The 25,224-nt window shown below is 38.8% G+C and overlaps 4 protein-coding genes across 5 annotated transcripts; 2 read left to right on the forward strand and 2 right to left on the reverse strand.

The window, feature by feature from the left end:
* Window positions 1–2,166: 2,166 nt before the first annotated feature.
* LOC133707136 (uncharacterized) lies at window positions 2,167–4,806 on the forward strand. Its single transcript, XM_062132678.1, has 9 exons — window positions 2,167–2,352; window positions 2,525–2,550; window positions 2,686–2,770; window positions 2,857–3,066; window positions 3,587–3,709; window positions 3,784–3,841; window positions 3,934–4,010; window positions 4,330–4,418; window positions 4,501–4,806. The coding sequence occupies exons 1-9, from the start codon at window positions 2,245–2,247 to the stop codon at window positions 4,574–4,576; spliced, it is 852 nt and encodes a 283-aa protein (XP_061988662.1). The 5' UTR covers window positions 2,167–2,244; the 3' UTR covers window positions 4,577–4,806.
* A 778-nt stretch (window positions 4,807–5,584) lies between these two features.
* LOC133707144 (uncharacterized) lies at window positions 5,585–6,828 on the reverse strand. 2 transcript variants are annotated; one of them, XM_062132683.1, is made up of 4 exons: window positions 6,691–6,828; window positions 6,467–6,574; window positions 6,164–6,228; window positions 5,585–6,056 (listed from the first exon to the last, which is right to left on the reverse strand). In XM_062132683.1, exons 1-4 carry the CDS (start codon window positions 6,778–6,780, stop codon window positions 5,909–5,911), a joined length of 411 nt encoding a protein of 136 aa, XP_061988667.1. In that variant the 5' UTR covers window positions 6,781–6,828; the 3' UTR covers window positions 5,585–5,908. The 2 variants fall into 2 exon arrangements, with proteins under 2 accessions (XP_061988667.1, XP_061988675.1); XM_062132691.1 differs by having other exon boundaries at window positions 5,917–6,056; window positions 6,169–6,228.
* Window positions 6,829–10,034: 3,206 nt separating this feature from the next.
* LOC133707152 (myb-related protein 315-like) lies at window positions 10,035–11,590 on the reverse strand. The gene is made up of 3 exons (XM_062132702.1): window positions 11,188–11,590; window positions 10,958–11,087; window positions 10,035–10,853 (listed from the first exon to the last, which is right to left on the reverse strand). The coding sequence occupies exons 1-3, from the start codon at window positions 11,318–11,320 to the stop codon at window positions 10,265–10,267; spliced, it is 852 nt and encodes a 283-aa protein (XP_061988686.1). The 5' UTR covers window positions 11,321–11,590; the 3' UTR covers window positions 10,035–10,264.
* Window positions 11,591–19,991: 8,401 nt separating this feature from the next.
* Window positions 19,992–24,613, forward strand: LOC133707159 (glycosyltransferase family 92 protein RCOM_0530710). The gene is made up of 8 exons (XM_062132715.1): window positions 19,992–20,148; window positions 20,258–21,838; window positions 22,719–22,929; window positions 23,015–23,097; window positions 23,213–23,367; window positions 23,450–23,499; window positions 23,643–23,717; window positions 23,810–24,613. The coding sequence occupies exons 1-8, from the start codon at window positions 19,992–19,994 to the stop codon at window positions 24,387–24,389; spliced, it is 2,892 nt and encodes a 963-aa protein (XP_061988699.1). The 3' UTR covers window positions 24,390–24,613.
* Window positions 24,614–25,224: the final 611 nt, after the last annotated feature.

Raw genomic sequence — 25,224 nt, forward strand, 5'->3', positions numbered from 1 at the left:
ATAGCAGTATACCAATGTGCTTCTATATTCAATTGATTTAATGAAAAATACTGTATTGACTACCAACTGGAGATTTTTTTTTTTTTTTTTTTTTTGTGTGCAGCTTAATTGTATGAAGGGTAAAATAGGATTGTGAAATCTTCAAAAGTTGAATGAGGTTCGACTACTGATTTTGGAGGTATGAATAGAACGTAAAAGAAGAAGTTTTTATTGATTTTATTGGACGATGGGCGTTGTGGGAAAATTAGTGAGGTCTAGATAGCAAATTTGTTATCTATAAAAGTAAGTTGGGAGGTCCAAATGCCAACTTTGGTATGAATAGAAGCTCCCATTTACTTTTTGGCAATTTAAACTTTCTATTTTAAAGGTAGATTTTGTGTTCTAAAACTAAACTAATTAGTATTAGTTGTTCTTATCTGTTGTGTTTTGCAACACAACTCTAGATTTATGTTTTTCATCCATGCATTTACTTGCAACTTGACTTAAAGGTAGAGGCTTAAGTTTTTAACCTAGCTAATAGATTTTTTTTTTCCTAATTACAACCTAAAGATTAAACGCGCATGTTTAACTAACCTCACTTATAGGAATTTTCATATCAACCTATGATTCATTTTTCACATCAACCTCTTTCTTAGGTATTCTATATATTTCTCAAAAAAAAAAAAGGTATTCTATATATCATTGCGATTTGACCATATTTCTTAGGTTGAATCTCTAACTTATCCCTATATGCATACACCTATCTATTAGGTAACAATTGGGAATGAACAACCATCAAATTAATATGACAATATACAAAATGAAAAGTTCAAACTTAGAACAAGATACTTTACCACAAGATTCAAGACAGAATGATGAAAAAAGAAAAGATTTGAAAAAACTAAATCTAATGAATAACATACCTTATTAGTAGATACCACACTTTTGAAAGCCAAAAATTAGAAAGAGAATATGATCATGAATGCATAGGTGATACACAAGTTCACAACAATAATTTGAAATTTTTTTTACTTCTTTCTTCTGGTCTTAAGGAACATGAACTAGTATCTCTATAGTTTGAAATCATGGTGCTATATATAAAAGTTTTGGAAAAAAAAAATTGAAATCAAAGCATGCCCGAATTAAGCCATATGATTAACTCTTTCCATATGACCTTCTACAAACTACTAAAGGGTATAATGGGAACACAAAAGTGGCTGAAGATTGTATTAATAGTAAGGAATGTTTCATGATGTGGATTGGGTGTAGATTGAAAAGAAAAAGTGATTGGGTTTAACCTAATAAATCATTGTAAAATTGGGTTTAAAACTAATTTTCTCTTTTTGGTTACAGTGGACTTGTACTTTTTCATGAACAGAAAGGACATGAATAGCTACTGGAAGAAGATCCACTATTGCAGCTGAACTGGCATTTTGTTTCTACCATTTTTATGTTTTTGGTAAATTACTAAAAGCTAAAATACTGGCAATCTTGTTCACCAACTTTCCCAAGTTATATTTCAAATCACAGTGTTATTTAATTTCACGAATTAATTTATTTCTATTTTATCGTTTAAAGATTATTTCCGCAAAAAATCCACCAGAGTGGAGATTATTTGGTAATTAAAAGATATGAAATAAATGAACATTTGACATATAATGAACATGTTATCAAAGTGATCGATTTGCTTGATACTTTTTTTTTTTTTTGAGAAATAATTTGCTTGATACTTTCTAATAGCAACAAAAGTAGGAACACTTAAAATAGAGAAAGGTTGCTAATACTCTTTTTACTATAATGAAGTGTTGTTTATAGTATTTCAGAGTATTAAAATTTCTAAATTAAAACAATTAAATTAGCTCGTTGAATGAGTTATAATTCAATCTAACGAATCCTGACTTCAAAATATTTTAAATATTAAATTGAATATGTAATGTACCATGACTCTTTTTTCATATGCTACTTTTAGACGGTCATCACTTCGATGCGAACCGCTATAACAAAAATACCAAATTGGCGTCGGAGTTTTCCAGTCCAAGAGATTCCGGGTCGGGATGGTTGTTTGAAAAAGTTGGGCCAGGGGAGGCCCAAATCCCCAGCAAAGGGTGACCCGAAGTGTGCCTGGTGCTCTACGTGGCACGTGTTGATTGGCTGTTGGGGCGTGTAGGCGGCAGCCTGGGTCTTCTTTGACACAAAGACAAGAGTCCAGAGCTAGTGGAGATGTAGAACGGAGTTTAGTTTAGTTTGTTGATGCGAAGTTAGAAGATGAAGAAGAAATGGTGTAAACCCAAATGGGTTTCTCTTCTGTTCCTCTGTTTCTCACTATCTCTGCAATTTACTACTGTTTCTCCTCAGTCTCTGCCAACAGATCAGGTAACCTTCATCAGCTACTTTTGCTTTGTGTTGTTTAGTTGAACTAGAATTCACCGAACAAACCCATGCAATCAAAACTTATTAAGAACACAGTGACTGTTTTAGTTCTTTATTGATCATACAGTTTTCAAACTTGGTTGCTTGACCCTCTTTCTCTGTTTTTCTCTTACAGAACTATGAGGAATTTGCAACCACAAGGTAGGAAATTTACAATGTTGAACATTTATATGCATTCAGACAGTTTTTTTTTTTCTTTTGAGTTGGGTCATAAAAGTTTGAAATTCTAAACCTTTATCTATAATTCTGTAACTAATACTCCAAATGGATGTATAGGACTTTTAGGGGGGAGGCATCGGATATGCCCGAGGTACATTGTTCGAGAGAAAGGAGTAAGGCAGCATGGAAAGTAATTGAGGAGGTATTCGAAGGAGATCATGCATATATCCTTTTCTGATTACTGCCATTAAACTAGCGTTTTCACTTATATCTGTTTTGGGATTGCAGTATTTAATGCCCTATGTAGAGAAAGAGCGGTATCAGATTCCGAGAACGTGTAGGTTGCACCCTGATAATGATCTGTACAGAGATCAGGAACAGCACAAAATCCGTATAGATATATATGAATGGCAGTGTGGATACTGTAAGAAGAGATTTTACGAGGAGAAGTTTCTTGACAAGCATTTTGACAACAGGCATCTCAATTTGCTGAATGTGGTAGGTTCCATCTGGTCTTATGCTTTCATGTTTGTTCCTTTCCTCTTTTTTTCTCTCCTGGCAGTGATAATGATGACTAGGTCTTGTATCAATAACTAATTCTTATTTCATGGTATCAACTAAACTAACTTGCATTACATAATGGAGCTTAGCTTGGGAATATAAGGGAAAGAGAGCACTACTCTATGCTATTATACATGAACTTGGTATGCATGATTTACAAATGTAGGTTAGGTTCATCAACCTCAGATTTTGTGACCTTGTGTTCCACCTTAATATTTTGTGATGAAAGTGCTGTTTCATAGGTTTGCTTCATCCCCAGCATTAAATCATTTGTGAAAGTCTAAAAAAATATTCCTTTTATTTCAGCCGATGCTTTCTCACTGTATACTTAAGCTCCTTTCCTAGCTTATTGCATTAAACTATTTGTTTATAATTGAATTCCACATTGAGAATGCAACCCTTTTGTAGCCTAAATGGTCCATTGCTAATGAACACGTGTTATCTCTTGCTCAATCAGAGTCATAGTAGGTGCTTAGCAGATGTCTGTGGTGCGTTGCACTGTGATGTTGCAATGGGTGCTGCTCCACACAAGACCAAGTGCAATCCTGCTGCTGCTGCACGGAATAAACATCTGTGTGAGGTTGCATCTTAATGAGGTCTTATGCATTTAGATTTCAGCATTCATTGTATTCATGAATTCTCCGTCATACACAGGGTCTAGCGGATAGTTGTTTTCCAGTCAATCAGGGTCCTTCAGCAAACCGTCTACATGGTACTTCATATCTTTCTCTATGATAATTACAAAAGCTGTTACAAGTTATTTATCTTTTCTTATGAACTTTTCTTGATGTTTTTTTATGCCAGAATTCTTCTTACGCCAGTTCTGTGATGCCCTCACTTGCACTGGACGCCAGAAACCATTCTCTCAAGGACGCAAGAAGGTGTAGTTTCACTATGACCTGTTATTGAGTGTTCTGTATATTTATTTGCATGCTGACATTATAGTTTTTAGTGGATCGATGCTTTACTAATGGAAGTCATGTTAGGGGCATGGTATGCTTTGTTGTAAAGCATCTTTTTTTAATTATTTAGAAAAATTACGCAAATTAGTCATTAGACATGTGTTTATTGATGGTCTTCTGAGGGAGGCATTTTAGGCAAACCATGGTGCATTACAAAATGAATCGTACGCTTAACTGTGTTCAAGATGTAATACTCTAGGTCCTTATTGATTGTATCCCTTGTTTGTCAAATGTGCAGAAGAGGATGAGTATATCTTACATTGTTATTTCCGTTCTGACTTTGATGCTGCTGCTCCTTTACTATACTTATCTTTACATCTACAGAAGGTATATCTATATTTAAACTTCCTTGTCTGTTCCAGTTATATCTTCTTTTCTGTAAGTTTCACAAATGGTTTTTCTGTGACAGCGGAATTAAAAGGGGAACTCAAGAACTGAAACGAGTCTCACTTACGCAAAGTGGAAGGAAGAAAAAGCCCTCTTAGTTGTTACAGTTCTTCATTAAAAGGAGTCTGCATTCTATCGCAGTGACCAGCAAATGCCGTGTTGTTCCATAATTTTTTTGTATTTTGAGCATTCACTGTTAATTCATTGTAGATTTAGAGGAATCACAAATTTGTTAATGAGAATGACTGAAAGTTGTTAGTTGATCAGAGAACCTCTTTGTAAACTTAAAGCATTCAGACATGCAATTGATGATACCATACCGTCCTTTCATCATCTGACTATCATTGTCTAGAGTTTTTGGCATAAATTATGAGTGGTTTCTTTATTTTGAGCAACTAAAGCAAAGTCGAAAATCATACGAGGACAATGCATCGTCGGCCAACTTGTTTACAAGTACATTGCAGTAGCATAGTAGTTTATAAGGCAAGCAAAATACTCCCTAGGCAAGCAAAATATTAATGTTGATATCAGTATTGTCTCCCTACTCTTTACTCAGATTTCAAATCTTCACTGTATTACGTCTAGAGTGTGTTGTCTTGTGTTACACTTGTGCCGGTAACATTAGTGTCAATGCAAAGCACTTTTCAACTCTCAAAATAAAATTTTAGATTTTGAATTAGTACTTGTTCAAAAGTATCTGATCTCAAGGACTATGGTACGCTGCCGAGACACCATCGATGCTGCTGTGTGGGCAATTGATTTAGGGATTTGAGTATGCTGCTGTGTGGAAAATTGACTTGGGGATTTGATTAGGGGATTATGATATGTTGTAATCATGTTTCAGGATAGTTTCATCAAAATCAGGGATTTGTTGAACCAATGATGAATGATATGCAACTTTAGCCAGAGTAAGTTTTCCTTTTGTTTCTGATATATTTTCCTCGAAATCATTAGTTTCAGAACTAAACTAGTATTTTGATTTCATATTACCTAATTGCTACTTCACCTTCTGTACATCTTTTATTTTATAATCAAAATTATAAAGGGTACTCAAGAACTGAAATAGGCTCACTAATACAAAACTGCAGGAAGAAAAAGCGTTCTAATAAAAGAAACAGTGAGAGAAAACCTGCATTATATGAGTGTTAACACCTAACAACTAAAGCAAAGCCTAAAATAAAACTCCATTGGCTTCTCAAATAAGAACTCTGTATAGCACCCCAACTGGTTAACATGAACATGCAGTGACATAATAGTTTATAACCGACATTGGTATTGAATTACTCCCTACTCTTTAGCTCTAAGGCTCCAAGCAATGAATTCGAAACTAAAACAAGCTGCATCATCCTCCACCAATGCTGCTTCAATTATAGATAAAAGGCTGGGAAAGTAGATTGGTAGCCATCGATTGTAAAGCAGCAGAGCCTAAATCATTTCCTTCTGGTCGGATCTCGCCGGAGTCCATACTTGTTGAGAGTCTTGATATAACTTCTCATGAGGCTAAACTTGTTACTCCCCAAATGATACAAGTAATCCCACGAATAGATGCCAGTCTTATGCAAGTCATCGAAAAGAATCCTGAAACACACCCATTCCACAGTCCACAGTCACAACACTAAACTCTTTCGTATATACAAACTTACTCATGACCTCAATCATTCATTCAATTCATAGTTCAAAACTACCTCACCCCATAGTTTCCTACAGGTTCTGCAGACATGATCCCCACCAGACGCCGCCCCGATATCACCTATCAATCCACACAAAAGTTCACAACAAGCTAAGATCTTTAAACATCTCACAGCAGCAATCTTATGAAAACTTAACCATCTGAAGATAACCACAACAAATTATTACCCTATTGGGAATATAAGAATTTCGACAAAGTTATCAAATTACTTCTCTTTTTTTACTTCTCCCTCTTATTTTCAATGTTATGATAGCAACAATGATATCATAAAAGAAGGAAAAATGATCAAAGAAGTCACCTTTTCACCGGCAATGGACCTAATCTTGGCGTCAACAGCTGGACTGTGAACTCTTAAGAACTCAGCTGACAAGTTGAACACACTGCCATTGCCAAACTCCACCTCTACCTGAATTGAAACGAACCCACATTCAGAAAAATTAACACCAACAGGAATTTGAAGCCTGAAAGTTCAAAACTTGAAACCCAGTTACAAGATTGAATAGATATGGGTTGAAAGGTTACATATTTAGGCGCGTGGAGGGCGAATCTGGTGAGCGGTGGAGCATCGGCGGTAGCGTGGAACCGCCGGACCGCTCTGTGGAGGGCAAGCATTCTTCGTTTTTGGTTTTTCTATAATATGCCCGATTGCTTTTGCAGTGTGTGAATTCGGGTCGGAGTCCGACCCATATCCTTTGCAGTCTCGTGTTTATTAACACGTGTTCAACAGCGTGGTAAAAAGATTTTTCTTTTTCTTTTTTTCTTTGGGTCCAAATCACCAAATGTGGTAGAATTTTTTCGTTTACTAGAATTAGAAATTTACTCAATACAGTAATACACCACCTCATCTTTGACGGAACGAAGAAACTTACTTTTTTTTTTAAGGCAGAACTTGCTTAAATTTTGATTCCCTTGTGTTGGCGAACCTGTGAATTCAAATGATTATCTTTATTTTGATAATTATTTCGTGTTAATAAACATGTCATTGGTGATTTTTTTTTTTTTTTTTGAATAGGATTTGATGTTACCATGAAAACAGGCCAAAGTCTAACAGAACTTACATAAGAAAACCCGGGACAAACCGGATAACCTATCTAAGCCACTTTAAAACTCATTAAAGTCTAAAGGGACGCTCGCTGAACAGCAAGCCTAAAACTAAGCAACAGTAGTCTCGCTCTCTAACGAAGAAATATTCATCTAGTCTAATCTGTCAATCACGCAATTGTGGTACAAATATCAACTAGAAACGTCTTAGAAAAGCCTATAGAAATTACCCCTACTTCAAAAGGCTTGAGTTCAGAATGTATTTATCTTGGATACCCTAAGCAAGTACTTTTTCCTTCCCCTTAGGGTCGGAACTAGCACTTGCCTCAGGCTCTTCAGCAGCCAACAACCTCGACAACAGGTTGGTCTTCATGCTTTTCCTGGAAATCTGCAGGCTCGAAGTGATCTTAGGCCCAACGGCCCAAGCCCAAGCCCGAGCTAAGTGAAGTGAAGCCCATTCATGCTGCCTAGCCATCACCGCCACCGCCACCGCCGCCGCCGATAGCAGGGTCTCCGGCGGTCGACCCTTCCACCAAACCATCTCGTCGTCAATCAACGACCCACCAAATTTGCCGATCTACCTTGCTCTTCAACCGCTATGCTACCTTGACACCGCAAGTAGCTAAGCGCTTATCCAATCAAAGCTAGGCTCCCACCTGCTGCACGACCTCGACGCGAGACGCACCTGGACTCCGACGTCAAGCGCCGCTCCGTCCAATAGTTCGAATCCGGCCTCCCACCTACCGCACGATCTCTATCTGCTTCTTAATCGTCGATCCCCAACACACCTCAGAAAACGTGTCCACTCACACCACCGCCTCTCAGCAAGGAGACGCTGCACTGCTGCTAGACCAACGGATTGCCGCCACCGCTCTCTCTTCTCAACCCTATGTCATTGGTGATTTGAAAATAAAGCAAATGATATAAACATGTATTATTTCGTGTACGTAAACATGTCATTATCTATATTATCTATATCATTATTAAGAACAGAGGCTTTGCAAGTTAAAATTGAAAAAATATACCAAAATAATCCTGAATTATTAATAAACTTTAGTAGTCATAAAATATATAGGGATGATATAGTTACATTATAAAAGAAATAGCAAAAAAGAAAAAAAAAAAAGGTGAAACAAATAAGTACATGGGAAAAACTACCTACCCCATGAAAAACTTTCCACTGAATCTATTTTCTCTGCTATATGCATATAACTTTCTTTTTTTATATATTTTGTTCAAATAACTTTTACGAAAAATTACAATAGAATTTTTTTTTTTTTTTTACACATACAAAGCATATGGTTGCAAACGAGTATCGAAGAAAGTAAGCCTTTATTGTATTACTATTATCCGAATTTTACACCACATTGTCAACTTTAGGAGCAAATGAAAAGTTGTGCATTTTAGACTAATCAAGTTAAAGGGATCCAAACAAGGATGTCATTCCTAATTGTCACCATCTTTATAGTTCTACAATTGACTTTTTATTTTTTTCTTAATATGAATTAGCATAACTAATAACTTGGGACTCTGGGAGAACAATAGTGCAACAAACTCAGTGTCATGCTAGGTGCATGAGATGTATATAGGGCAACTACCAAAGAACATCGTTTTCTTAATCTGCTATACATAATTTAGTCTTGGTTTCATGTTGGAGCAAAACGAGCACTGATAGGATAGGATCATAGTATAGTTTAGGTTAGCCTACTTCCTTGTTATACCATACAGTAGCTTCTCTAACTATCTATTTTAAATCTAACAAGAAGTAATTGACCTTTTTTTATATATTAAGACAATGAGAAACATGAGAGATTCTAAATCGCTTATATATAAGAATCCAGGATAATGCTAATTTCTTAATTAGTTAGTTACATAGAAAATGTATATTCTGATATGCAAACAACATAACTGAAACCCTGAATGCATCTTAAAAACTAGAGTTCTAACACCTAACTCAGTTGATGACTTGATGCAAATTTTCGAATTAGTAATGCATTAATATACTTAGGTTACATTTCGAAACAAAGAAAAAAAAAACTTATGATAAATAGTTATTACTTGCTTGTTATATTAATTACTATACTCTCCAAATGCTTGATTAATTAATAGTCTCGATCTAATATTACTTGCTTGTAATTTTACTGATTAATAGTTACTCTCAAGTTCGAATTTCCCTCCCTCCGAAGATTGAAAAGAGAAGAATTGAAGTTCACTTCTTAGGATTAATACCAAGTGTCCGTACGTAATGCTAGGAGATGATGCATAATTCTGAGAGCCTGAGAGACAGTGATAGTGGTGCTTAGCACGACCTGCATCCATTTATACAGCTTGCTATACAAATTCATCAATATAGAAATGTTCATGTTGTCCAAGTTAAATTGACCCATATTATTAAACGATATGATTGCATAGTTCATCATGACCCGGCCCTGTACTTGGTTTGCCAAAAATTCACAAAGTCAATCTTAAAATGGACACTAAACCAAGTAGTAAAACCTTGAGAGACATCATAATTAATGATATATGTATGATCCACCATTGAGGGATTTATAGTTACTTAAGGGACAAGAAAAAGTAGCACCTCATCATCAGCATTGCAACACTAGAGGGGTCATGGAAATCAAAGTTTTTATTCTTTTAAGCCTCTCTGGTCGGATATATGTTATGCATTACTCAATCTAGCTCCATGATAGTGAAAGAACAAGGACTTCGAAATCATCAGCACACGCGCATTGAAATTAAGATACATTTCCGGAGATTAATGCATTACTCAATCTCCATGATAGTGAAAGAACAAGAACTTCGAAATCATCAGCACACGCGCATTGAAATTAACATACGCATTTCCGGATACTCAACACACAAATTAATACAAGAATTAGTAGTGATCGAAAGAGAAAAACGGATCATGATGGAAAGAAGAGGATCAAGCTCAATCAAAATCACAGTCTGATTAACTGTTGCAACAGCTTTTTAACTTATGATCAGTGATCATGAAACTAAAATAGGGCACTTAGAAGAAAAGGTATGAAATATGTTCAATGGCTACTTTGGTTCAAAAGAAGAAAAGGTCTTGTTCCAGATTGTTGAAGCCATCCCACGAGAGCATGGAATCCACACTCTCAACCCATTGTTGTAGACAGTTCTGTTGCAGTAGCGATTGATCGCCTATAGAAATCGAAGGGTTGTAATTAGACTCTTCCACAGAAGTTGAAGAATTAGTAGTAGTAGTAGTAGTAGCACTAGTGTTGTTGGAACTAGTGGTGCTGCTGTTGCTAACTCCTTGGTTCAACATGAATGTCCCCAAATCCAAGCTCCCACAAAACATTTCGTAGTTTTCCAAAACATCAGGGGTCTCATCAAAGGCACTTAACTCAACCTCATTGGAAAGTTCTTCAAATCCCGTATTCCCATTATCATCATCCTGGAGCAATTTCGGCTCCAAGCCATTGTCTTGTCCTAGTTCTGTTGAAATATCAGTAACTATCTCTTTATTGTCTTCCATGCTTTCTTTTGGCTCAATGGCTTTGTTGCTCACAGAGTCTACACCGAGGAGCTTTAACCTCTTCTTGATCCTTGTATTCCAGTGGTTCTTGATTTCATTATCCGTCCTACCCGGAAAATGTGAAGCAATCTTAGACCACCTGCAGATCAATCAGTTTACTATTAGGCCTTGGTAACAAAATCAGTTTACCCTATTACTTTTTGTGCAAGGACTAAAAGAAAGCGCGCGAATAATATACAATACCTGTTACCAAGACATGAATGGAGTTGAATGATCTGATTCTCTTCTGTTTCTGTAAAAGCACCTCTCTTGAGGTCTGGCCTTAGATAATTGATCCATCTGAGTCTGCAGCTTTTCCCACATCTAAGCAATCCTACACCACCATACAAATGTTCACCAAGTCAAACCATTGTCTCAAACAAAGGCTAATTCGAAGAGAGAGAGATATCGTAAACATGTGTAGACAAATCTACCTGCAAGCTTAGGAACCACTCTCCAGCAATGGATCCCATTGTTGAGGATAAAATTCATGAGCTTGTGATCCTCCTCAATTGTCCATGGACCTCTTTTCAACCCAACTTTGTCACAACAAGGCTGCCTTCCCATTTTTCGCAGACTCAACAGATTGAGCAAAGAAACTGAGAAAGCTTCTAGCTAGCTAGTTCTTTTAATTTGCTAAGTGGACAATAAAGTGGGAAAGGCTAGCCTTAAAAGGAGCCTACAATTCCAAACAAAGATGCTGCCAGTTCATTCAGGCACATAAACAAATCAAAGCTGTTGTTTGAAGGGGAGAAAAATGATTGAATGGAAAGAAAAGAAAAGCATTTGAGTTTTTGATATAGGTATAGAAAAGCTAGCTAGCATGGAACTTTGTCATTATAAAATGGCACCACCCCCTCTATAGAGCCAATTGAATCAGTCCTGTTTTGTTACAGCAAAGAAAAACCAGACGTGGGTCGCCTTCAATTCATTGATGTAAAAACTTTGAATTATTATTTTAGCAACCTAAGTCCCCTCTCTCATTGGCTCTAATGTAGGTAATAAGCCAAGAAAATAAACAATGAGCTTGATTGGGATTCCTTTGTTCCTTTGAAGGCTGCCCACTTTTGTCGTTGGAAGCAACTCTTTAGGCTTTGGGGAGAGAGATGCCTTCTCTAGCAAATGAGACTATCCTAAAATTCCAAAAATGGATTCACTTGGGACTCGGATGAATCAACTAAGTTGGTCTACAGCCTACATCACAGAGTTTAAGTCCTCAGTCAATGTGTCTTAGTTAATTAGCCGAAAAGTACAGAAGTGAAAAAGAGACAAACAGAGCTTCTTAGAATCCTGACCTAATAATTAAAAGATTTGATTCTTGCTCACTTACTAAATAACATCTATACTTCCACCTATTTCATCTTTATTCAATTTCGAGAGAAAATTAATTGATTGAAATACATTGTTAGTTCATTTCTTGCACGCGTAGGAAGTTGTTATACATTGCTTTAGATGCTTTTAAGAGAAGGAACTTTGAGATCATCATTTGAGTTAACTTGTGAATAAGTACATGCATAAATTAAGTAGCATATATATTTGAGCAAGCAAAATCATGCAAAGCTGCAACCAGGCGATAGAAAAAGGCATTGAGAAAAGAGGAAAAACACAAAATGTGAAAATGGGGTAACCAGCAATCTCTAAAATGCCTAAATGGGGAGACAGAAGGGGTCGCTCATGTACGATGATTCGAGTACAGAGCCTACCAGTATGATGTTCTGTGGTGAATAGATATTTTCTTCTCTTATTTTGGGTTTTGTTTCTGTTTTTTTTTATTTTTTTTTTTATGGCTTTCTAAACAATCTTTCACAACTTGCACAATGTTGAAATCGTTGGACAACCAGAAAAGTTAAGATTTCTTGCATACAAATACTCTAATACCATGTTAGATGACCATTAATTGGATCCTAAAATTTTAAGTTGTCGAAAAATAAATTAACAATGTATGTCAGACTAAACATAATATGATTTAGAAGAGAGTTTGAAGGGGAAACACCAATATACTTGGTTGAACTGAGAAGATGTCTCTGTACATTGAAAAGTATGAACTTCAATAATGCTGTTGAATCAATTAAAATATGGGAAAATGATTCCACTAATGGTTGACATACTTACCTCCCTAAGCAATATGCAAAATAGTTTATATTACCAAATGGAACAATGATTTGTAGACTTTAGTTTGGTTCATGCACACGAATATTCTCCATGATTTTTTTTGGAGATGCAGAGTCATCAGAAACACAAACATTTGGGGCCATAGTCTGCTGTGTGGAAAACATTATCTTCATGTTCCTGAAGCTAGCTCACCATTCTTGATTAATTATCAAAATTTAATCACATTTCTTCTAATTAAATTCTCGAATAATATCGGCTGCACAACATGGAATCATGGATGTCATGTTTTTTCGAAGGCTACAGACATGCAATGCAAATTGACCTCCCGAAATGGTGCCTGGCTTAGTGGCTTTTGACATTTTCGAACGATTATTTCGACTAGAGTTGCAAAATTGAATTGTATTACTATAACCCTAACCCTAATATTATATATGTTTGCAGTTATGCTTAGAAATTAAAATAAATATCCCTGACATCATTGTTGGTGAAAGAGGTCAAGAACAAAGATCTAGTAGCTGGTGACAAAACTGACGTCCAGTTGGAAAAGCATCTAATAGCTAGTAGTAGCACGCTGCCAGAGTACATAGCTCTGCCTAAGCAAACAAGCTAGCTAGTTCACAAGCAAGTACTACTGGATAATCTTAGCAGAATGTACCGATAACTTGTCGATACCACACATTATCAGCCGCAGACCTACGGGTGTCAATGAAGGAAATCACGGCAACTCAAATTTTTGTTTTAGACTTTTAGCTATTGAAATGGTCAACAGGGTCATTTGTTTTTCTTTTTCTCAAGGGTGTGAGAGCAATGCGTTTGAATATGACTGAAAAGGTAAGCAAAACAAGCTACTGTGTGCACTAGTAGATCAAAGGGAATGCCAATGAAGGCAACCGTCGACATTACTCAACATGTTCTTAAAGAACAAGGAAAAATATGTTCGATGATTACTTCAAAGAAGTTGAGGCAATAATAATTCGGCAATTAAAGCAAGCTAGCGTGTATGCTGTTACATCTCGTCTTGAGGAAGAAAATTTCTTAGATTATCTCTTGTCACTAGTGATTGCTAATTACTAATCAAAACGGCTAACATAGGACATGAGAGATGCTTTTACAGATTCGATGGCGCCAAAACAATCAAAAACGACTTATTCTTAATCAGCAGTATGAAAACTAGGCCTAAAACAAACAATGGTCCAGTCCGTGGTGATGGACTAGGTTGAAGGGTATCTAGGTTGAAGAAGAAGAAGAATGAGGAATAATTGTCGTGTATACAAGGATGAGTTTGAATGGCCATTGCTCCCATTGGTGTCCTTCATATTTTGCATCTTTAGGTACAAGTGTACAACTACTATACTACAATTCCTATACTTAAGTCGCTTTCACGGTTTCACCTCTCCGGTCTGGTCCTAGGTTTGATTTCATCCCAAGTCCTACAAAGCCCAAACTCCTGGCCGGGCTAGAGCACGAGTTGGTGGTTGGGCTTTTCAGTTGTGTAGGTTTTATACTCTTTTTTGTTTCTTGAGGCAATAAGGTTTTATACTGTGTCAAAGCATCTCAATTATTATTTCTCAAAAAAAAAAAAAAAAACATCTCAATTATTATTTTTTCATTATAACACAATCAAGTCATGACTCATGAGACTCATATTATTACTGGAAGGAAAAACTTACACTCGGGTGACATAAAACCAACATAGATGTTTTATTTTAAATATTAATTTGGTCCTTATTTTTCACAATTTAAAAAAAGATTGCAGCGAAGCATATACAGTTTAGAAGTTATAGATTTGAAAGTCTATACTCTATCCACTAGTCTTTAGCCATACTCGAAGCATGATTTCCCTAATTTTGACAGACGTAGATACAAATGAGATGAATTTCTTTTTGTTTAGGAACCCCAATTAAATCTAATTTGTCAGCATGTTGTATTACAGTGGTTCCAAACTAGGTGTGGTGATGCATTTCCACTCCCTTGTTAGATTCACTGAATTGTATTTATGCTATTATGCAGAACCAAATGCTTGTTTATAAAGAGGTTTATTGATTTTTAGTTGTGTCCCTTTATATTTTTGACACTGATGCCATCATCTAACACTCTTGTGACAGTGATGAACCTATAGATGAGACGCAAAATTTAAGTATGTAATACGCTGCATTGATAAAGCAACCATGAAGAGTCCACATTCTTCTTTCTTCGTCTTCTCATTTTGACCTCAACCTCTTCTTCTTAAAATGACCAAGAGAGAAAAAAAGAGAAAGAAAAAAAAATCCTAAAACTACATCCCCACAATTTCCGCAAAGTATAATGTACTGCAGTTGGTCTTGCAGAGGATAAAAACCCCCCATGACATGCTCTCACAGCCACGAATATACCAACTCTATCTCAACGGTTGCACACTTTCTTGTTGGAAGAGATTGTTTGAGTTTAGGACTGTTAGAATAAAGACCTATTCTTCAGGGTTTGTTAGAGTTGTTTTAGCTATTTGAATTATTCATGTTATCTGAACCACTAAGCAAAGTATGTGCGAAGTGGGCTGCAATTTCTCATTCTTGTTAGATGTAAGGCTTTATAAAGCCAAGAGCTGTTTCAATAAAGGGTAGATCATTCACACCAATTGTTTGTATTCTTGAATTGTTCTTGATACTTTACATTTGGTATCAGAGCCCCCACTGGGCTTGTAGAAAAGGAAGCAGCAGTCTTCGAGTGGTCAAAAGCTGAGAGAATGAGTGAGGACAAGACTCTGACGAAGATCCCTCACTTCGATGGTCATTATGACCACTGGAGTGAACTGATGGAGAATTTGCTTAGGGCAAAGGGTCTTTGGAGCTTGGTGGAGAATGGCTTTGAAGAGCCAAGAGCAGGGACGATGCTGACTGAGGTGCAGCAGACACAGCTTGATGATGCCAGAACCAAGGATCACCAAGTCAAGCATTATCTCTTCCAGGCACTTGATCGAACTGTCTTCGAACAAATCTTGGACCGTCGCACAGCCAAGATTGTTTGGGACTCGATGAAGCGGAAGTTTGGAGGAAATACCAGGGTGAAGAGATCTCTTCTCAACTCACTAAGAAGAGAGTTTGAGGTTCTAGCAATGAAGAAGGATGAAACCATCACTGAGTATTTTGCAAGAGTGATGACGGTCTCCAACAAGATGAGGAGCAATGGAGAAGATATGCCTGACTCAAAGATTGTTGAGAAGATCCTACGAACTCTAACTGAGAGATTCACATATGTTGTAGTGTCAATCGAAGAATCAAAGGATACTGACAACATGTCCATCGATGAATTGCAGAGTTCGTTGGTGGTACATGAACAGAAGTTTCGAAGGGCGAGTAATGATGATGAGGATCAAGTTTTGAAGGTAGAGGACCGGACTGGAACGAGAGGCAGAGGAAGAACACCTCCTAGAGGCAGGGGACGAGGAAGAGGAAGAACAACTTTCAACAAAGCAACTGTTGAATGTTATAAGTGTCACAACTTAGGACATTTTCAATATGAATGTCCAAAGTGGAACAAGGAGGCAAATTATGCAGAGTTAGAAGAGGAAGATGAGCTGCTGTTGATGGCATATGTGGAGCTACATGAAGCAAAGAGAAGTAATGCATGGTTTATAGACTCTGGATGCTCAAACCACATGTGTGGGAATCAAGGTATGTTTACAAGTTTGGATACAACATTTTCACATACTGTCAAGCTTGGAAACAATACTAGAATGAAGGTTATTGGGAAGGGAGTTGTGAAGTTGATTTTGAAAGGAGTTAGCTATGTCATTGGTGATGTGTATTGTGTACCTGAGCTCAAGAACAACCTCTTGAGCGTGGGGCAACTTCAGGAAAAGGGATTGGCAGTGTTGTTTAAGCATGGTGTGTGCAGTGTTTATCATCCACAAAGAGGAAAAATGGCGGAGTCCATCATGAGTGCAAACAGAATGTTTGTTTTGCTAGCTGAACCATCTGTCACAGCAGAGGAAGAAAGGTGTCTCCAAACTAGCACTATGGACCAGTCAAAACTCTGGCACCATCGTTATGGCCATCTTAGCTACAAAGGTCTGCGTACCTTGCAATACAAGAAAATGGTGATTGGATTGCCACAAATGATAGCTTCAAGTGTCACTTGCGAGGCATGTATGAAGGGCAAACAACATCGGACTCCAATTCCCAAAAAGAGTCAATGGAGAGCAACTGAGAAACTGAAACTAGTTCATGCAGATCTTTGCGGCCCTATCACACCAGCTTCTAGCAGCCAGAAGAGGTACTTATTGTGTTTCATAGATGATTTTTCTAGAAAAGCATGGATTTATTTTCTATTAGAGAAGTCAGAAACATTCTATCACTTTAAGCATTTCAAGATACTTGTGGAAAAAGAAATTGGAATGCCTATTAAATGCTTGAGGACAGATAGAGGAGGAGAGTTTAACTCTGCAGAGTTCAATGATTTCTGTAAGCAACATGGGGTGAAGAGACAATTGACCACAGAGTACACTCCACAACAAAATGGAGTGGCCGAGTGCAAGAATCGTACTGTGATGAACTTGGTGAGAGCTATGTTGTCAGAGAAGAAAGTACCTAAGCTTTTCTGGCCAGAGGCAGTTCGGTGGACAATTCATGTCTTGAATCGATCACCTACCTTGGCTGTGAAGGACATGACCCCAGAGGAGGCATGGAGCGGAGAGAAGCCATCAGTGGAGTATTTTTGAGTGTTTGGATGTGTGGGACATGTCCACATTCCAAATGCTAGGAGAACCAAGCTTGAAGATAAAAGTGTGAGCTGCGTACTACTTGGGGTTAGTGATGAATCCAAAGGGTACAGAATGTTTGATCCAGTTGCCAAAAAGATTATTGTGAGTCGTGATGTGGTCTTTGAAGACGATCGTGTGTGGGATTGGGATGCCAGCTATGAAGAAGAGCAGTTGATGGAACTAGAATGGGGAGACAACATTGAAAGGAACACAGATGAAGAAGAAGAAGCAGTGGAAGTCGTGGATGGATCCGAGAATGATTCACCAGCTCCTGAAGAGGATTTGATAGCAAGGGAGGGCAGAAATCGACGTCCTCCTGTGTGGACGGCAGACTACACTTCCGGTGAAGGTTTGTCAGAAGAAGATGAAGCAAACATGGCACTTATAATGTCGTCAGATCCTACAAGCTTTGAGGAAGCTGTCAAGAGTTCGAAATGGAGGTTGGCTATGGATGAAGAAATCAAGTCCATTGAAAGAAATCAGACCTGGCACTTAGTGGAACTACCTACTGGAGCTAAGAAAATAGGAGTGAAATGGATTTACAAAACCAAGCTAAATGAGCTTGGTGAAGTCGACAAATACAAAGCAAGACTGGTGGTGAAAGGCTACTCTCAGCAGCATGGAATTGATTATACAGAAGTGTATGCACCTGTGGCTAGAATGGATACAGTAAGGATGATCATAGCTTTTGCGGCTCAAAGAGGCTGGAAACTCTATCAATTAGATGTGAAGTCTGCGTTCTTACATGGGGAGTTGAAGGAAGATGTTTTTGTAGAACAGCCGAAGGGTTATGAGAAGAAAGGAAGTGAGCAGATGGTGTACAAGCTGCAAAAGGCTCTTTACGGACTAAAACAAGCACCTAGGGCTTGGTTTAGTAGAATAGAGTCCTATTTCATCAAGGAGGGTTTCGAAAGCAGTTCCAGTGAGCAGACACTTTTTGTCAAGAGAAAGGGAGGTAAAATTATCATTGTGAGCATTTATGTTGATGATCTTTTGTTCACTAGTGATGATGAAGAGATGTTGTGTGAATTCAAGTGTTCTATGAAAAAGGAGTTTGACATGACAGACTTAGGTAAGATGAGATTCTTTCTTGGAATTGAGGTGCTACAAAGGTCTGATGGTGTAATTATATGCCAAAGGAGTATGCAACTGAGGTTTTGAGTCGATTTGGGATGGAGGGTTACAATTCTGTTTGTAATCCTATTGTTCCAGGGCAGAAGATTGGTAGAGATGAAGATGGCGTCAAGGTGGATGCAACTCAGTTTAAGCAGATGGTGGGGAGTCTGATGTACCTCACTGCCACTCGACCTGACCTTATGTTCATTGTAAGTCTCATTAGCCGTTTCATGGCAAGGCCTACACAACTACATTTTGCAGCAGCAAAGAGAGTCTTGAGGTATTTAAAAGGGACTGTGAACTATGGCGTGTTTTACAAAAAGGGAGGAGCTAGTGATTTGGTGGCTTTTACTGATAGTGATTATGCTGGGGATATGGAGGATAGCAAGAGCACCTCAGGCTATGTGTTCATGATGGGTGGAGGAGCAGTAGCTTGGTCATCAAGAAAACAACCCATAGTCACTTTGTCAACCACGGAGGCTGAATTTGTCGCAGCTGCTGCATGTGCCTGCCAGGCTATTTGGATGAGAAGGGTACTGAAAGAGATCGGTCATTTACAGGCAGAAAGTACTGTGTTGATGTGTGATAACACTTCAACTATAAAGCTGTCCAAAAATCCCATTTTACATGGCCGTTCCAAGCATATAAGGGTAAGATATCATTTTCTTAGGGATCTTACTAAAGATGGAAGTGTTGAGTTATTATTTTGTGGCACTCGAGACCAACTTGCAGACCTGATGACTAAGCCTCTCAAGTTGGAAACTTTTCGGAGACTTCGTGAGGAACTGGGCATGGTTGTTGTTCCAGATTTGAACTAATATCTTGTCAAAGGTAATAAGTTCAAGGGAGGGATTGTTGGAAGAGATTGTTTGAGTTTAGGACTGTTAGAATAAAGACCTATTCTTCAGGGTTTGTTAGAGTTGTTTTAGCTATTTGAATTATTCATGTTATCTGAACCACTAAGCAAAGTATGTGCGAAGTGGGCTGCAATTTCTCATTCTTGTTAGATGTAAGGCTTTATAAAGCCAAGAGCTGTTTCAATAAAGGGTAGATCATTCACACCAATTGTTTGTATTCTTGAATTGTTCTTGATACTTTACATTTCTCTCCGACTTCCACTCTCTTTCTCTCTCTTTTCTTCTCCTCCTCCCAATTTTCATTTCAATCTCTCTTTGACTCCAGAACAAAAACAATGCACCAAATCCATGCAAAAATCATTAACCCTATGAATAAAAAGAGACAACTAGAAATCTCGTTCCTGTTGCGTTTTTTATGAAAGGACCGAAACCACGTAACAACAATAGGAAGAGACCACCGCGCAACGACACCAATTCCTGGATTAGGATCTTCTGGTGCACCATCTTCATCTTCTTCAACTTCCTCCTCCTCTCCGGCTTCACCTTCTCCACTTTCCGGCTCCTCTTCGGAAGTAAACAATCATTACTTCGAGTTTTTTATTAGTTTATTCAAGTGTTATGGATATCTATTGCATCGAACTAGTCTAAATCGTAGATGTGAATTAATGTTATATATTACAGAAACATTTCGACCAGGACTAAGATGGCCAACTGTAACAAAAACCGCCGTAACCGCCGACTCTCCGGTCACCATTTCCGTCCGAGAAGTAGTTAGCCTGCCGGACCAGTCACTGGTTTTTCTAAACTACCCTCGAACCGGTTGCTTATTTACAAAGGAGGAAATCGACTGCATTTACTTCTCAGCTAATGACCTCTCCGCCCGGCCTCTCTTCAAGCAACCGCCGCTCGACATGGACAGCGAGGATCCCTACAACCAGATCGTACGGTGCCCGCTGCAGTCCGGAGACGGCTTTAGGGTTTCAGTTGGTTTAAAAAAGCAAAACAGCGACTTAACGTCAGTGCCGACGTACACGTGGGACTCACTGGCGTACGATGCGTTCATTGACCACGACAACACCACCGTCGTCTTCGTGAAAGGACTCAACTTACGGCCAGATAGGGTTTCAAATGCCTCGAGATACGAGTGCTTGTACGGCTGGGATTTCAGCACGTCCAACCATTTGTTGCGGTCCGACGTCGTTTCTTTGGCGCAGGAGATCGTACGGTGTAAAACGCCGTTGAGTGTGTTGATCAGGAACAAACGTGGGGTGAATGATGCGGTGAAGGTTTCAGTTAGGTTTAAAGGGAGAACAACAATAGTGGACACTATAGCCCGGCCGGGGCTCCGGCCCGGACTCGTCGAACCGCCCCGGAATAAAGAGCACGTAATGTGTATATGCTCCATGGTGAGGAACCAGGGTCGGTTCTTGAAGGAATGGGTCATGTACCATGCTGAAATGGGAGTGCAACGTTGGTTTATTTACGACAACAATAGTGATGATGAAACTGATGTCGTTATTGAGCTTTTACAGAGTGGGAACTACAATATTACCCGGCACCTGTGGCCTTGGATCAAGACCCAGGAGGCCGGGTTCGCGCATTGCGCGTTACGGGCACGCGAGACTTGCCAGTGGGTTGGGTTTATTGATGTGGACGAGTTTTTTCACATGCCTTCGGGGTTATTATTACATGACGTGCTGCGCAACCAGTCCAAGTATGGTTATGGTGAGGTTCAGGCTTGGTGCTATAGTTTTGGGCCGTCGGGCCTCAAGAGTGTCCCGATTCAGGGCGTGACAGTGGGGTACACTTGTCGCGTGGCGGCCCCGGAGAGGCACAAGAGCATTGTGAAGCCGGAGGCGTTGGATTCGACATTGATGAATGTGGTGCACCATTTCAAACTTAGAAATGGTTACGAGGCAGTGAAAGCGGATAGGGGAGTGTTGGTTATCAATCACTACAAGTACCAAGTGTGGGAGGTTTTTAAGGAGAAGTTCTATAGGAGAGTGGCGACCTATGTGGCGGACTGGCAGGAGGAGCAGAATGTGGGTTCCAAGGATCGAGCCCCGGGATTGGGGACGAAGGCGGTGGAGCCACCTGATTGGCCGGAGAGGTTTTGCGAGGTTAATGACACTGGACTTAGGAACCGGGTGTTGAAGAACTTGGCTGATCCGTATACAAGGCTTTTGCCGTGGCAGGAGGGTTATCAAAAACATGAGAAGAGAAGGGTGAGAAGGAGAAAGAGAAAGAGACGAAAGCATAGAGGTTATTTATATATGACTCTTGTGTTGTAGGGGTGGATTAGTTTGTTCACTATTTTTGTAGATAGAGAAGTGTTAAGCTGTTAATGAAACGATTAGAAATGAGGATAGTGTGTGCAATGTGGTGTATATGTATAATATGCAATACCTCAATCAATGGCTATTAGTTTGAAGGCATGTAAATTGATGGAGGCTAGGAGTTACCTATATAGGGTCAACTTTCAATTTATGTTGCATATGGTGATCTTAGTTTTAATTATTTTCATGTTTATTGTCATCGAGCAATTCTAAGTTCGAACTTCTCAATGCACTATTAAAGATTCATATGACTGTTTACTAATCAATATATATATAATTGTTTTTTTTTTTTGGTTGAGAATATCATTACTTTATTTTATATTATTTTAGTTCCAGCAAGCTAGTGAGAGTTTGAATTTGAGATCTTATGGGTATGAACTTAATTTCAGACATTAAGATTTAGTTGATTACACAAATCTTAGTCGTATTGACAAAATATTCGTCAGCAAGATCTTCCATTATAAAAGAATTCAACAAATGAAAATTTCGTCGATAAAATTCTGATCGTTTTAGCCAATCATGATTATTGATATGATTTCCATACAGGCATATTAACAATGCAAGATGTAGGGTGATAGACCTCTCTTTTGGAATCTAGACAAAACCCCGGATTCATAGCCGTTGCAATTGCCTAAAACACCATACGATTCAAAATAAAACTCAACCGTTATAAAACCCTACCAGTCCTCACTCTGCCTTTTTCTTCTCTTCACAACACAAACCCTTCACTTTCTCCGATCCAAAACACCCAACAACAATGGTGAGAGAAGAAGAACCGAAACAGAGCCCAAAAACTCAACCAAGAGAATCGAACCCAGTTGAGATCGGAAGTGGCCCAAGTGGGAACAGCTTGATGTTCAGTCCCAGATTCAAATCGGCGGCGGCCATGGCCGGTTGGGACGAAGAGTCTCTCCTGATCGCAAGCCTTGTCGTCGACGACACGCCGGAGCAAGATATTAAGCAGAAGAAACGATCTGTTTTCCGGTCCAAGACTCCACCCACCAATTCATCAAGAAGGTATTCATTGTGGGAATGATCTAATTGGAAAAATTGAATTTATATTCTTTCTTGTGTTTGATTCAAGATTTTGTGGGTGTTTCAGAAAGCGGAGAGTTCAGCGAAAGAGCCCGGTTTCGATCCCAGTGGCTGTTCTTGACCTTGATAGTGAAGAAACTACAGAAGAGGGTACAAACCAGTTTGGGTTTTCTTGATTTCTTCCCTGTTTTGAAATTCAAATGCTCAATTCTTTCTTTCATTGTTCTTTTTTTTCTTTCTGAAATGTGTGTATTTTGATGGGCAGAGAGTGTGAAAGAGAAGGTAGAGCCTGAAATTGTTGCTGTGAATGAAGAAAAGAAAAGAGGAGAAGATGGGAAGATGGGTGAGAGCTCTGGTGCTTCCTGCTCAACCTCGAATCTTCCTTGCATGGATAAGCTTAGGGATGAGCTTTCTTGTGCTGTAAGAACCTTCAGTTTGATGACATCAGAATTAAACAATTTGCTTTAGTACTTATGATTAATGGTTTGATGTTCCTGGGCAGATCTGCTTGGAGATTTGCTTTGAACCCAGTACCACTCCTTGTGGACACAGGTGAGGTCTAGATCAACTAAGCATAAGCTAAATTACTACAATTGTGGATCTTAATGACATTTGTTGGAATTTAATGAGGATTTGGATCATAAAGCCCTCCATGTGTTTGATACTTTTGCTGAGTAGTGCTGTTTGATTTGTAGCTTCTGTAAGAAATGCCTGCGATCGGCTGCGGATAAATGTGGGAAGAGGTGCCCCAAATGCAGGCAGCTAATGAGGTATGGTATTTCAGTTATAGTTTCAGGTTGATCAAATTGGGGATTGGCATTACTGTAATGCAATTGTGGGTTTTTTCTGTCATCATTTGCAGCAATGGAAGATCTTGCACCGTGAACACGGTTCTATGGAACACGATTCAGCTTCTGTTTCCACAAGAAGTTGAAGCAAGGAAAGCAGCTGGAGCCTTGAATAGTCGTGAAGAAGATCAGCGGGAAATCCCCGATAAGGCCTTTAGTAGTAGCAACTCAAGGAATCAAAGTAGAAGAGTATCCGGCAGAGATGTGGCTGTGAGGAGAAGAAGGGTAGTGTTAAGCCAAGATGATGATGAGGACGATCCTGCACCACTAGCTATAAGGTTACAGATGAGAGAAGCTGAGAATCAAAATCGAGAACTAGGCAGCTTGGCTCAACCAGTAAGGATATCATCAGGCAGAGAAATTAGGCCTATAAGGAGGGTATCAAGCAGAGATGCAAATCCGACGAGTATTAGAAGGGTGCCAAACCAACATGAGGATGCTGCATTAGCTCTGAGATTACAGAGGGAGGAGTTTATGGAGGCTTTTAGGGGAACCAGTGATCAATCAAGTGCCTCTCTTTCGTTGGCTAGAGCAAACCTGAGAGCCATGGCATCTAGAGCCACTAACCGTGGTGCTGCAACCCGATTTATGTAGTCTAGTTTTCCGTTCAATTGGTGTACTGCTTTTCTTATGACTCTTCTACTAGCATTGCTCAATCCTAGTGGTTATTAAATTTGCTGCATTACGTTGTTCATGTACTCCCAACATTTACAAAGAACTGGGAACACAGCTTTTCCCTGCTTAAACAAAGTTGGTTTACACCAGGAAACTCCTTTTCTTGGAAGGGTTTCTAGATGAGGTCTTTTATGAAGATTTGAATCTTGTGTACTGTATATAGACCTCTAATGCATTTCTTGGACTATCTTGACAGAATGCCTTAAACAAATTGATTATACACCTGCACACCCAAAGTGCTATGCATCCACCAACGCAAGAGACTAGGCGGTCAAAAATGGTAACCAGAATAGGAATTGACAGAAAGTATGAAACGGTAACCTTGCAAATTAAACACACGAATCAAACACTCCAAACTTGTAATGGTACCCGTTGGTTACAATCATTGGTTTTATCTATGGACACGCTACAATACAACAAGTCAATCCCCAGCAGGATAGCCTACTCTTTCTTTCATTAGATCGCCAAACAGAACCCTCATAAAACTCCCAATGGTATCAGGAAACAAAATAGAAAACACAGCAGACCAACCCTGCGACCTGGAAAAGGGGTCATATGGCACAACAAAATTTTTCGTTTCAGTCGCTTCACCAAACAGTTCACTAAGGGGTCTGTGAGAATTCTGATTGCAGAACTGTGGTTAATAGAAGCAAGTCCACAAACAAATCCCACCCTCGGAAGGACTAACATGTTCTTGTAACCTATATTTGTACAAGGGGCCTTACTGGAGATTTGGCCATTGAGTAAAATCTGT

This window comes from Rosa rugosa, chromosome 1 (assembly GCF_958449725.1).
Source record: "Rosa rugosa chromosome 1, drRosRugo1.1, whole genome shotgun sequence".
Classification (NCBI taxonomy): Eukaryota; Viridiplantae; Streptophyta; class Magnoliopsida; order Rosales; family Rosaceae; genus Rosa; species Rosa rugosa.